A 13,750-nucleotide genomic window follows, 5' to 3' on the forward strand; every position below is an offset into this window, starting at 1 on the left:
TTAACATGTAATTATGTGACTTGTTTTTCTCTAGACTTTAATAGCAATATATGAGAGAAGTGTGCAGTCTAAATGACACTTCAGTACCACATAATTTGGTGAAATTCATAATGTTTTTTTTTAAAGATGTTCAGGGGTGTTGATTCAATTTTTGAGTTTAGAGTCTGTTTGTTGTTGTTCAAATATCCTGTCAATCTAATTCATCTCTCTTATCTCATGTAGAAATAAAGAATAACTTTTAGAAATCTAGCGTGTGGTAAATCTACTACAATCCTATTGACCGTTCCTGTTTGCTAATGCAGTTTTCCTGTTTGCTACATGTCACCATGCGTTTAATGTTGTAACGTTTATGATTGTTGCACCGTCACTTCAGGTTCACTGACTACTGTAGCTGATTATTACAGAGGCATCCACGCAGGTGTTTTTTTTTTTTCAGGTGTTTTTCAGTGAACACCAATTAAGACAGGTCTGAAAACCTCAAAAGCAACCATCACCGGCGCTTTTATACATGGTTTTTCAAGGCAGCATGCAAAGATAGATACCATTTTGACAAACCTGGTGTTGCATTAGTGACAGGGCTTTTGTATTTCATTGTGAGATGTTTCTGTTCCAGTGGCATCCAGTGTATCTATGATGCTGGGGGGCAAACATGTGCACCAGAAGCCTCTTTGCATTTGTCACCATGCCACCACTAGAGGGCATAAAGCAGCCTGGGAGAAGATTTAATTAACCCAGCAGGCCTCAGAGATTTTATTCATTAGTAAGAATTGATTTGCCAAGCCTTATATTTCCATTCTGACGAAAGCCATCATTCTCTAACCATTTAGTATTTCTAAAAGATCAAGTCCATAAATGTATTGACATGTGCAGTGACTGGGCCAGTTAAGTGGCCCCCAATAAGACCAAAACACTCAAAATATGGCTTTCTGTCATGTTAATTAAGTTGAAAGGGTTTTATTATTTCACCATTTGCAACTATTGTGTGGAGCTTGTGCATTTAGGTATTGCATGTAGTATTCAATCATGTGTTCTGTGTACCATTGTCTATAGAATAGTCGGCTAAGACATATTAAAACCCAATAATAAATAATAAGTGAGCAGTGGGTAACTATTATCTACATGAAATTGAAGCATAATCCTGAGTTTTAGTTTCACCGCTACGGTTACCTTCCTATATGAAGGTCATTCACACAGCTGTGTGAGAACCAGCGTTAAAGATGTTAGCCTTTATGTAAACGCTACTGCTGCACCAGTACGGTAGACTCATTAACAAAAGGTAACATGTGCCTCCACAAAGGTTCTGCTGCAGCTTTTCACATTTCCGGGTGCAAAGCAACTCACTGCTCCCATTTTGTGGCCGCGTGCGCGTCGTAGCCTCTATTAAACCTACTGAAAATAAGGTTACCGTAATGTATCCTCCTGCACAACCACTGTTACACCCAAAATGGTGAACGACATACACGTCCAGCCGTGCTGTGTGTCTGTCCCTAAAAGCCCTCCCGCTGCTGTGCGCTGTTGCTGTGCAGCTCTGCCAACTCGTCAGCTGATCTCTCTTGTTCGCTTATCGCAGCTGTTCGAGTATCCGCCCCTACTGTAACCCCGCTCTGTATTTACTATAGGCTATAAGTCTTATCTGTCAAGGTGCAACATGGATTTGTGTTATTGCTATAAAAGATGTTTTTACAATGACTCCAGGCGCTGTGGTTATAACCTTTAATTACCTGTCCGCCTTCCCTTTAGGGATGCTTTTAAATGTTTATGAGTTAAAATTATAGGCGGTCTTCATGAAAAGTAGTAATAATCTTACTGAAGCAAGTCATATGAAGGGGGGGGCAGATTTTTTGATTGATATATTATGATAATCACCGACTGGAGGATTCGTGGATTGCTGTAACTCAACACTACATCGCGCATTTGATCATAAATTAGCTGTTAAAAGCCACGCGATCCGCTTTACCTCCACATGTGAGTTATCTTGTCAGTGTATTTCTGCGCTAAATAGTCCTTTGTTTACATGCAGTCCGCCGTCTCTGCGGAAGGAGGCTTTCGGTAGTGCAGTGTGACTCCTACCAGCTGTTTCCCGCCTTGAAAGCCATCCGATCAGCTGCGCACACACACACGGTCATGCAGAGGGAGAAAGCAAAGGGGAGGGAGAGCGAAAGAGAGAGAGGCAGAGCGCCACACACAACGAGGGAACCCCATCAGCTGGAAGTCGAGTAACATTACAACTCTCAGCAGCCTGAAAAAAACTACTACATAACACAGACGAGGGATTCATATCTTCTTTGAGGATTTAACCCGCGCCGGATCACGGGATTGCTGCTCTCTAACGTCATCATTTTTTCTTTTATTCTACGGAGACTGTTCGCTGTTTTTATTTTTTATTTTTTGGAGGTGGGGGGGGGACCAAACTGGCGAGAGGCGAGCATGGAGTATTTCATGGTACCAGCTCAGAAGGTGCCCTCTTTGCAACATTTCAGGAAAACGGAGAAAGAAGTGATTGGGGGTCTTTGTAGGTATGTATACACGCGCTTCATCCAGCACGCTGCGTGTTTTCATTATTACAAGTCATCTGTTTGGAGTACACGCACTTAGCGACGGCGCTGAGGCAACATGCTTGATCCGATCTGTTATTGTATACGCGACCCACTCACGGGGAGCTGCGGGCATTATCACCATCAAACAGTGAAATTACATTGCGTCTGAAAAAATGGGGGCTCCAGCTCACACCACCACATCCTCCCCGTGATGTTATTTCGCACATTTGGCTGCGAAATCGATGTATTTTGTGGCTAACAAACAAACCACGTGGTTCCGTGCACACCACGCTGCTACCCCGCTCCCGAGCGCATCCTTCCTCTGTTTATCCTCAAATTACACCTCAAGTGTCACATATAGGTGCTGTGATTTGTGTAAGAAAGGGAGAGGTTATACGAGCGAGTGTCATACAATGTAAAAGGGTCTATTTTTGCCGCACACGCCGTGGGGGGTTGCTGATTTCGCTCACAGCGAGCCGAAGTTATTGTGGGTAGTGCGGCCATGCTTGTGGCTTGTGCTTAAAGTGATGGTCTGGCGTTTGTTTCCTGTTTAAGGCGCCTTGTTTTCGTTTACTTCTAACGTGAAAATGTACAGCTGCTGTCAAAATCGCCCCCACTCGACGCGGCGATAGTTTTACTGGCGTTTCCGTGCGTCTTGTTCGCGCTATCGAGTCGCCTCCACTGCGTCTTTTCATCCCGCACCTCTGCCATGCTGCCTGCCGCATTGTTATAATGGCGGAGGACACGAAAAGTCTGCTAGGAGCACGGAGGTGGTATCGGGCACTGTGACGACAAAGGGGTTTTATTTGGCCTGTTATAAATACATCTTCTCCAGCGTGTCCGGTAAAAGGGACATTTGACGTTCGCGGGGAGGCAGGAAAATTAAAAGTTGTGTTATTAATAAGGGGGTGTGTATGTCGCGGAAGGCCCTTCGATACGTCCGCAGCCCTGTTTGAAGAGGGAGGCGGAGGGATCCGCTGCTGGTAGTGACGCGGATAGTCTGGGAAATGTAGTCCTTTTTTATTTATTTTTTAAATTCCTTATTGTGAGTCTGCGGATAATTTATACAGGAGGAAAATCTACCCCAGTTTAACCATTTCCATTTAAAATGAATGGAAAAGGGACAGAAATGGAGTACACTGTAGAGTCTATGTAACTCTATTCTAAGTATAGCCTACTTACATGTCTTACTATTAAAAACATAAACATCTGTATTTTCAGTCAGTTGTGTTACAAATGTAATGACTAATGCAAATAAAATCAAATTGCTTGCATTTTATTTGCAGCCCCACAACTAATGATTATTTTCATTATTGATAAATATACTGATTTATTGCGTGGTCTGTAAAATGTCAGAAAATAGTGAGAAAATGCCCATCACTATTTCCTAGAGTCCAAGGTGATGTCTTCAAATGTCTTGTGTTGTTTGACCAACAGTCCAAAACCCAAAGATATTAAATTTAATAGGATTTAAGACAAGGAAAGCAGTAGATTGTCATATTTGAGAGGCTGGAACCATCAAATGATTGGCATTTTTGCTCGAAAAATTACTTAGAATTGATTGATTATCACTATACTTGCGGAATAGTTTTCTGATTTGATCCATTAATCAATTAATCAACCAGTCGTTCAGCTCTATTTAGTTGCCTGGTACTTAAACTCCTGGTTAAACGCCTGGTACTTAAACTAGTGGTTTGTGTGATATGGTGAAGTCCAAGCGCAGTTGGTCATGTTTTAGCAGTGGATGTGTTTGCTGGATGTGTGCCACTGCAGTGTTGGTACGTGTGTGTGTGTGTGACTGTGTGTGCTTGCAGATTGCACACACTCCTTTTCTCATCTGTGTGTCCGCACAATTGTTCCCAGTGTTTGCACTGGGGCAGCTGAGTCAGTACAGATAAGAGCTTGGCTAGAGAGGGTCCCAGAGATACTGAGCTTGATACGGAGAATGTTTGGAGGAAGTTTGCTTCGAATTCCCCTTCAACCGACTTACAGCATATGACATATTGTCTTTTCACCACAGTTTCAGGGTGGAAATATTAACAGACCCATTGCTGCTCTAATTACATCTCAGAGAAACAGTCAAACGGAGTTACCAGCAAAGGTACCAATGAAAATACCTTTTTACCACGCGTGGCGTCTTGTGAAATGTCCATACTGCTTCAGTGGCAGGAAACATTTTCACTTTTTAAGACCCAAGACATATTAATATGACACTTTAACACCTGTTAAGAAATGGCACAGGGTTAGAAGAGTAGTCTCATAGCCCCATTCTGTGTCTGCACAAGGACGTTTCAGCAAGGTGGATATAGGGCAATAGGCTGTTTTAGGGTTAAAACAAATGTCACAACGCTTATGATACTATAGATTCTTAAATATTGTATTATTGTCCACACAGGAAAGTAGTTATTGGTGGACTCTAAATACCTGTGCAAAAACGGGAATGTATTTTGCATTTCTTGGTCCATTTTGCTGTTTAGTGGTGATGCAATGCTAAATAGAGATATTAAAATAATTATTATACACATTTTCTCCCTTACTACAAGTTGTGTTTAGCCATGCAGATAGTTTAACTCTGCTGAAACCTCATTACAGTGTAGGTGAATAAAAACACAACAGCAAAGTGTCTTTCAAGGATAATACACAGACTTGACAGTTTTTTTTTTCTTTCTCAGGTATAAAGTAGTTCCAATAAAATGTTGACAGTCAGTCCCTCAGAATCAAAGAGCAAAGACACAAATCTCCTACAGCTTCAACAGATTAAGTCACAATGAATTCTTCCTTTAACATCTTAATATTTTGGTTTAAATTCGAGGAACATTGCGCCCGTACAGTGATACTTAAATTAAGGAAGTTTGTTGTTGTTTGCGCTTAACCTGTAACTAGATGGTGACCAACAAGTTAGTATTTGATGTTTTGGTTTTATTTTATTGAGTGATTCACTTGTAGGAAAAATGGTTGTGTAACATTTTGTATGGTTCTAGCCCTGTGGTAAAGATATTGCTGAAAATGTATGTTTTATTTTCTCCCAATGTCCACCTGACTGCTTGCCCCCCCAGTCTGGCCAACATTCCTCTGACCCCAGAAACAGCCCGGGACCAAGAGAGGCGAATTCGCAGAGAGATTGCCAACAGCAACGAGCGTCGGCGTATGCAGAGCATCAATGCTGGATTCCAGTCACTTAAAACACTCATCCCACACAGCGATGGAGAGAAGCTCAGTAAGGTGGGTCACAAAGAGAGATTTGAATCAGGTGATGAGTTACATGAAGCTGTCTGAACTCACCTTCACTGCAGACCTGTAACATTGTTCTTCTTCTCTTTTCCCCAGGCTGCCATCCTGCAACAGACAGCAGAGTACATTTTTACTTTGGAGCAGGAGAAGACGCGGTTATTGCAGCAGAACAGTCAGCTCAAGCGAATCATACAAGTAAAGCATCACCGTGCCAATCCTGAAACTGTGAACAAAGTCGTTTCCAGGATTTTCTGTCTTTCAGTATCATCAGTTTTAGTTTACGTCTAAAATGGATATCCAATTTATGTTTGCTCTCCTTAGGAGTTAAGTGGTTCCTCCCCCAAGAGGAGGCGTGCAGAGGAGAAAGATGAAGGGATTGGCTCACCAGACATCCTGGAGGAGGAGAAGACTGAGGACTTGAGGAGGGAGATGATTGAGTTAAGGCAGCAGCTGGAGAAAGAGCGCTCAGTCAGGATGATCCTGGAAGATCAGGTGAGAATCAACCACAACATGTTACACAATTTCAAATGTCTGAAACTGTGTCCAGACAAACGCAGTGACTCACATAGTTTTGAGTTGCTAACTCACACTTTTACCCCCTGCTCTGTGTGGCAGATGCGTTCTCTGGATGCTCAGTTGTACCCAGAGAAACTGAAGGCGATCGCCCAGCAGCTCCAGGAGCAGCAGGCCCCAACACAGAGCCTTGTTCATCTGCAGCAGCACAAGCAGCTGGAAAGGGACCTTACTCCAGCCCACAGCCCACAGGTTGGAAATATTTGCATGAGTCACACATAAACAGTGGAATCCTTTTGAGAATTATGCCCGTGTGCTGAAAATTTTCACTCTTCTGTAACTTCCCTAAGTCTGATGTACAAAATCCAGTATACACATTTCACGCTTAAACACAAATGGACCTTTTCAGAAGTAAATTTGACAAAGAGCTGTCTCTCTATCTTGAATTTGACATGCAGACAAACCATTTTCAGCTCAGTATATGTTGAAAACCAGTGTTTATTTTGGGCTCATTAGCCTAAATTCATCAGGAAGCTGGCACCAAATTCCCCTCCTCCCCTCTGTGTGTAGCTGTAAAATTGTATAGACTTTGAGTCAATCATGTAGAAGCATATTGCATTTTAAAACACACAGCTGAACTAATCTCACATCGTACTGTACATGTTACATGGACAGTTTCTTCCATGTCCAGAGTTAGAGCTGTCAACAGATAAGACACATTTACAGTGTGTTAAATGAGCAGCTCACACATCTTTCTGCTGTGCCTGTCTCCTGCCCTGACAGCAACAGTATCCTGTTTCTGCAGGCTAACCCTCACTGAACACCATGCCAAATCAATCGGCGTGTGCTGTCTGCCCATACACTACTTGTGGCAGCTGGGCGCTGGTAGTGAAAGATGATTGATACACTCTGGATTAGTCATGTGACTCCCCAAGCAGAGCTGAGCTATATGACCTCAAATCAATATTACTGCGAATTGACAAAATTAACTCAGTAACTGTAAATAAAATGAACTCTCATTCAAATATATCTTTTTTGCTACAATCACGGCTCCATGACAACTAAAGCTTGATCTTTGCTGAATTATTGAAACAGATACTTGTAAATAAAGGAATTATATATGCACCATATCTTTAATGTAGGGAAATTTGACGAAAAAATAAAATATAGCATTTTTCAGCGCTTTAAACTGCATCTCACAGTTATAGGATGTTCTAAGTCAGAGCATCACTAACATCAGACTTTCAGATGTGGTTGAAAGCGCTGGAAAGCTAATAAGTGGACCTTGAGTTAAGATGTTTTGTTTCCAACTGTTTCCAAGGTCAAGAATGATCTTTTGCATTTAGTATAGGAAAATATTTAATAGAAACACAAACATTAATGACTGTGGGCTTGTGTGCTTCCTTTTGGCCAAGTTCATATTGATCTAAAGCACCAACTGTAAGTTGGCACTATCCTGGTGAAATCTGAGCACCCCTTACTTGCGCCATTTCAGGAAAAAACTAACTAATTGCCCAATAAGCTTGGTTTTTAGAGGCAACTCAGAATACAGTGAGAAAAAGCTTTCCCCAAACATAAGGACAAGTTGATGAACATCTGGCCTGGTCAATATTCAGTGTGCTGCCCAGCTGTATTCCCAATAATGTGTATTTGTGTCTCTGTGTGTGTGTGTGTGTGTGTGTGTATATATATATATATATATATATATATATATTAATGCTAGTTTGTGCAGGGCTGTCATGATACATGAGTGTACTAACATCACTTGTTATCACAGTGTAGTGGTGACATGAGAATAATGTATAATAATTGCTCCTTTCTGCCAGGTGTTGGCCCCGGCTACCCCCCCCGCACCCACACACCATGCCACGGTCATCGTCCCTGCACCTGTCCAGCCTCCCCTGCCCCATCATGTCACCGTGGTAACCATGGGCCCAACATCAGTTATCAATACAGTGTCCACATCTCGACAGAACCTGGACACCATCGTTCAAGTAAGACACAGATAAACGGAAGGCAAAAGCCTACTTATGAAATATTTTCTGGTTGGAAAAGTTTTCATATCTGAACACTAGAGGGTGCTATTGTCGCTGACATAACTTATCTCCCTTGCTCTCCCCTTTCCTCTTTCTCCAGGCAATCCAGCATATCGAGGGCACCCAGGGGAAGGGTTGCGTCGGCGAGGACGAGCAGCGGAGGGCAGTCATTGTCACCTCAGGTCGTGTCCTATCCGACGCGGCGGGCTCAGACACCGCCTCAAACAGCGACGGGCCTGATGACTGTTCACTGCCCTGAGTTCATCTCGGATGTCTCGCACGCCGTACACTTACATACACGCACACACTTAAACACATGAAAGGCCCAAACAGACCAGGGCTACAGGAGGCTACAAACCCACAGCACTCTTGTTCAGTGGACATTAATAGGGCTGGTAGACAGATCGAAGCACTCTTTTTGTTGTTTTTCTTTTCAGTACACACTCTTACATGTTGTACCGTGATAGGCAGCCCGAATAGGTTTACACTTAGACACTCATACATGCAGTCTCTTCTGCGTCTTTTCTCTGCTTATATCCAGCCCCCTGCTCTCTCACTCACTCAGTCACACACACACACACACACACACACACACACACACACACACACACACACACACACACACAAACTCATGTTCATTAATCTCTAGAAAGGTTATTAGAGCGACTACTTCACTGACTGATCTATAAATGCTCTCATACTGGATACTAACTAGAATTACGAATGACTGCAAAACATCACCATAAATCGCCCGAGACTGTTATCTTTATTTGGCCTGAAGCCACGTGACTGATCCACGAAACAGGAGACAAAGTCAATGAAGAGCCCAGCAGTGTGGCATCATCACCACCCAACACCAGAGCATTTCCGTTTAAGATGAATATCCTTTAAACCTCCTTCTCTGAGCTGTTTGGAGAAGCACTGTAAGCTAACAAGAGTGTCTCAAAGTTCCACCTTAAGACTTCTGGATGAAAGAATATGTTATTTTACTCTTGTGAAGTCTACCTTTTCATGTTTCGTTTCTCTAAGGCTCCCTCAGCCAGCAAGTTAAAGTGATTGTACTGGAAAAACACAAAAAAGCACCACAGCGACGGGAATTTAAAAGCTGTTTTCATGGCTGACTGGTGCTCACAGGAAATGAAGCGAAGCTTGGGAGGAAAGAGTGCGCTTACTGATTCACAACTCTATTCTTGTTTTCTTTGTTTGTTGCCATTTTTACTGGGCTGGGTTCCCAGTAATCCCACATATGTATTTGGCATGTTCTTCTTTTCACTCATGGCCTGACAAAAAACTAAAAAAATCAGTGCTTTGACAATTCTTTATACCCCCCCCCTTGAATATAAAAGCACCTGGCTTGTTAAATAATAATAATCTGTGGACTCTCTTGAGTTGATTTCCACTGGTGTGTGTGTGTGTGTGTGTGCGCGCGTGTGTCTGTGTCCCTTTTTAGCGTTTTGAATCAGCAGGGCTTAGTGGTGTCCCAGACTCTGGCAGTCTGCAACAGCACCACTTTTGCCTTGAAATGATGGCACACAGCACTCACACACACAAATACGACTGACGTACAATCATTTGTTTGCTCAATCTTAAGGGCTGGTTTTATTTAGCCCTTAACAGTGTAGTTTCTTGCCCAAATGCTGGGACATCTATCAGAGCAGAGTATACTTCAAATATAAGGAAAATGCCCAGTGAAATTGTTTGAATGTGCCATGGAGGTGACTGGGTCAACCACACATGCTCTATGCATTTCCTTACATAGATCAATTGACCTTTTGTGTGCTCTTTCTCTAGTGTACTATGCTATTTACATGTTTCTGTTTAGATCATATTTTAAATGTGTTTTTTTTCCACCTGGACCTGTTGGTTGACACAGACATTAAGACATGTAGCTGAGAGAGGCAGCAGCTTGCCTTACTAAAAGCCCGTGGGTGCAGGGAGGCACTGTGAAGCCAGCCTTAACACAGCCCTGGGGTCTCAGAGACGTACCTGAACACTTGATCTGGGCCGTTTGGTGGCCAGTGGAATCCTTTCCAAACAGGCTTGTAAACACCCAGGGTGTGTTAGAATATATATTCCCAGTTATTTTGTTTATTTCACTTATGTGTGATTGTGTTTTTATGTTAGCCTAAAAAATGAACAGGTTGCTGGTATACTAATTACATTCAAGTGCTCCTGATACTTTTTTCATTTTGAAGTATTCAAAATTTATCTGAATACTGACTTCTGGTTGGATTTACATGTAGATTTGCAACCATTTTGGCCCCTTCGTGTGCACTATTAAAGCCAGATGTGTGGGGGAAAAAATTCCACAATGAAATGTTGACATTCCATAAAATATTACTCATTTTTTTCACATCAGGTTACTTTTCAAAAGTTAAACCTGGTATATTTAGGGATTGCAGTTACATTTAGGGTTTTTGACACATCACTGCTATTTTATAATTGCATTTAGTGACAAGTCATTATTAGAATCCCCTGCATCAATGCATAGATGGAGCTTTGAACTGCTGGACAGATAATGTGTTCAATTGAACACACCTCATCTATCATGATTTATGTCATGGAATTGCCCTTTAAAAATATTGATGTCAGCAGGGCTGCACTGAAATAAGTGATGCGTCTATCAAATTAAATCATGGGGCATTTTCCCAATACTTAGAAAGGGGATTCCTGGATATTGAAAATGTGGTTTGCAAGCTCTGCTTTTTGTAGAGCCCTTGCTTTTTCTTCTGAGTATCTGCATTTGTTAGTTTTCTGCTGAATCCCAGAACTGTTTTATTGCCATCTGTGTTTTACAGTCTGTTCTGTGTGTTAGGAAACGTTACGTGGACATATCAGATTGTTAGATGAGTGGGGTGGGCCTGGGGATCATTAAATGGTGTCAAGATTACAAAGCACTTACTGTACTATACTGGAGTCCACCTCTTTCTTTTGTATAAAGCTGTGTATCCCCCTTTTCCTCCATGTCCAGCCCTCCTACATCTTGTCCTGTTTGCCCCTCACATCTTTTGTGTTTTTGCAAAATCTTTTAAGCTGTCTTTGTTTATCTACTGTCATTATCTCTTGTCTCCCTTCACATTTCGCAGCTCCTTCCTCCCTTCGCAGCTCCCTCCTCTTCCTTTCGTCTGTTCTCTGTAACTTGTTTTGTTAGACCTGTCGGTGCATACGGTCATCAAGAAGCTATTTTCTTTTGTTGTTTTTTTTAAAAAGAGGAATGTTTTGGGGATAAAGAGGCTTGTGCCTTTGTAAAGACAGAATAATAAAGTTTGTACTTTGTTTTTTAAGCATTGGGCCCTGAGTGTGTGTCTTTTTTTTCTGTTTTTGTTTCTTCAAAATGTGTATTTTACTCTAAATATTGACTGTTCTGAGGTTGTAATAGTTATTTTAGCACTAATAATGACATAACCAGCTGAATTTGTCTCGTCTCCAGTTCTGGTTGGCTGTCACTCAGGCAGTACGATTGATGCACAAGTGTCTATTCCTGATTGGTGGCTGGGATTTTGAAGCCCCCCCGTCTCCCCGCTCCGGCTCAGCAGCTCATTGCTAAATTAAGATCAACTACCTTCTCTGTGACAGTTAAAATGTACACTAGGGACAGTAGGTGGCATCTCTTGCCATCATCCCCTGACACGCATTCATTCATTCCAAGCCTCTTGTTCACACCCTCACACGTTCATTCAGAAATACCTCTGGTTTTTGTGTCCACAGAGGCTCAATCCTTTCTAATTTGTAATATATTGTAGCAATGTGCAATGACTGTTAATAAGCATATGGGATATGGACTGAATAGCACAGCTATATGAAGTATTTAAGGTGGCATAATGGCAAGTAAGAGTACTTAATAGGACATTTAGACAAACATCCAAAGCTCCACTGTAGATTGTGTAAATGGGAACATGTGCTGCGCTGTATATACTTTAACTGTAGAGTTTTAATCAAAGCACATCAGCACCATGTACACACACAGAAAAAATTATTGTCAAACTAGAACCCTATAGGTCAAACAGCCATCTGTGTCTGCATTTATGGAATAACGGATAAAGCAAACTTCAATGTTTAAGGTAGTCCTGTAACAGTCAACATTAGAAAACCATGTAGACATTAAAAAACATAGTTACTGTAGTTAAAATGTTAATTACAATATGAAAATGACATTCATCAACGGCATTCAAATTCTCCATCAACAGGGTTGTAGTTACCATGGTAATTAGGGAATTTAATGACCTGGGGTAGCTTGCATTCTACAGTTACAAACGTAAGGGTATTTTATTGGCTGAGTCCAGTATTTTTAGACTCGATATATTTAAATTTACTAGTCAATGTTACTTTTCTGCCAAATTAATAGTTTTTAATTCTGGCAGTGTAGAGAAGGCTTTGAAACAGCTTTTCGACCTTCATGTTAGGATATAAAATTTACAGAAAATATAACTGTAACAGGTAACTGAATATAGAAATATGAAATATCCAAAAAAAAAAAAAAACAATTCTTAGAGACTTTCTTTTGGGTGTATGGGGGCAGGTGGCTGTTGGGGAGAGTAGAAAAATCCTGGCTATGGCCCTATGAAGTCCACATTTGTAGTTTCTTGCACAGTAATAACATGTACATTTGCTGAATCTTAACTACATGTCATGGTTGAGGGTTTATGTATAGTATTTCCTGTTTTATTTTGAAATGCTCTTTTCCCCTCATGTGTCTGGTAGTTTTGCTTCCTGTCTTTGTTTGCTTTTCCCTCCAGTTTTAATTGTTTGCTTCGCCGTGATTAGTTTCACCTGTGTCTCTTGTCTCCCTTCATCTGAGTATATTTAGTCTGTGTGCTTCCCTTGTCTCTTTGTCAGATTGTCTTTGTACCCATGTGTCAAGTGTTTCAGCCAGTTTCCTAGGGTTTTATCTGTGTTGTGTGGACTTTTACTTTGTGTTCTTGGACATTGCCTGCTCCCTATTGGATTTGTTTGCATCATTTGGACTGCTTCTCTGTTCTGACCACTGCCTACCTGGTAACCCGTGTAAGCCTTGTTATTTTTTTCATTAAATCTTTGAACTGCACCTGCTTGGCCTCTGTTGTTTACATTTGGGTCCTACTCCTGTTCCTCCTGCTTGACAAACTACAACACTACATGCAGTTTCTACATGTCTTAATGTTTTAAAGAACATCAGCCATTATTCATTACAGATAGCAGTTTATATGCTGTTATTTTCCATTGCCAGTGATGGCAACATCAAAGCTGCAGTTAACATTTAAAGGCTTACTTGGAAAAAGACAGCGACTGATGACAGTGCTTGTCATCTGTAATTTAAGAATTAACATTCACTATAATTCATAAAAGCCATCAAAAGAACAGATGTTCAAAAAACAAGTCATCATCCCTCTCAGCCGCACCCCACCACTAGTGAAGTTCCTCAGGATTAAGAGAGTTTTACGCACCAAAATGAAC

At 41.4% G+C, this 13,750-nt stretch overlaps 1 protein-coding gene across 1 annotated transcript; it reads left to right on the forward strand.

Annotated features, from left to right (window-relative positions):
- Positions 1-2,107: 2,107 nt before the first annotated feature.
- On the forward strand, positions 2,108-11,604 carry tfap4 (transcription factor AP-4 (activating enhancer binding protein 4)). The gene is made up of 7 exons (XM_044181734.1): positions 2,108-2,516; positions 5,594-5,759; positions 5,865-5,963; positions 6,090-6,260; positions 6,384-6,533; positions 8,108-8,275; positions 8,418-11,604. The coding sequence occupies exons 1-7, from the start codon at positions 2,428-2,430 to the stop codon at positions 8,574-8,576; spliced, it is 1,002 nt and encodes a 333-aa protein (XP_044037669.1). The 5' UTR covers positions 2,108-2,427; the 3' UTR covers positions 8,577-11,604.
- The last annotated feature ends 2,146 nt before the right edge of the window (positions 11,605-13,750 follow it).

Source organism: Siniperca chuatsi, linkage group LG21 (assembly GCF_020085105.1).
Source record: "Siniperca chuatsi isolate FFG_IHB_CAS linkage group LG21, ASM2008510v1, whole genome shotgun sequence".
Taxonomy (NCBI): domain Eukaryota; kingdom Metazoa; phylum Chordata; class Actinopteri; order Centrarchiformes; family Sinipercidae; genus Siniperca; species Siniperca chuatsi.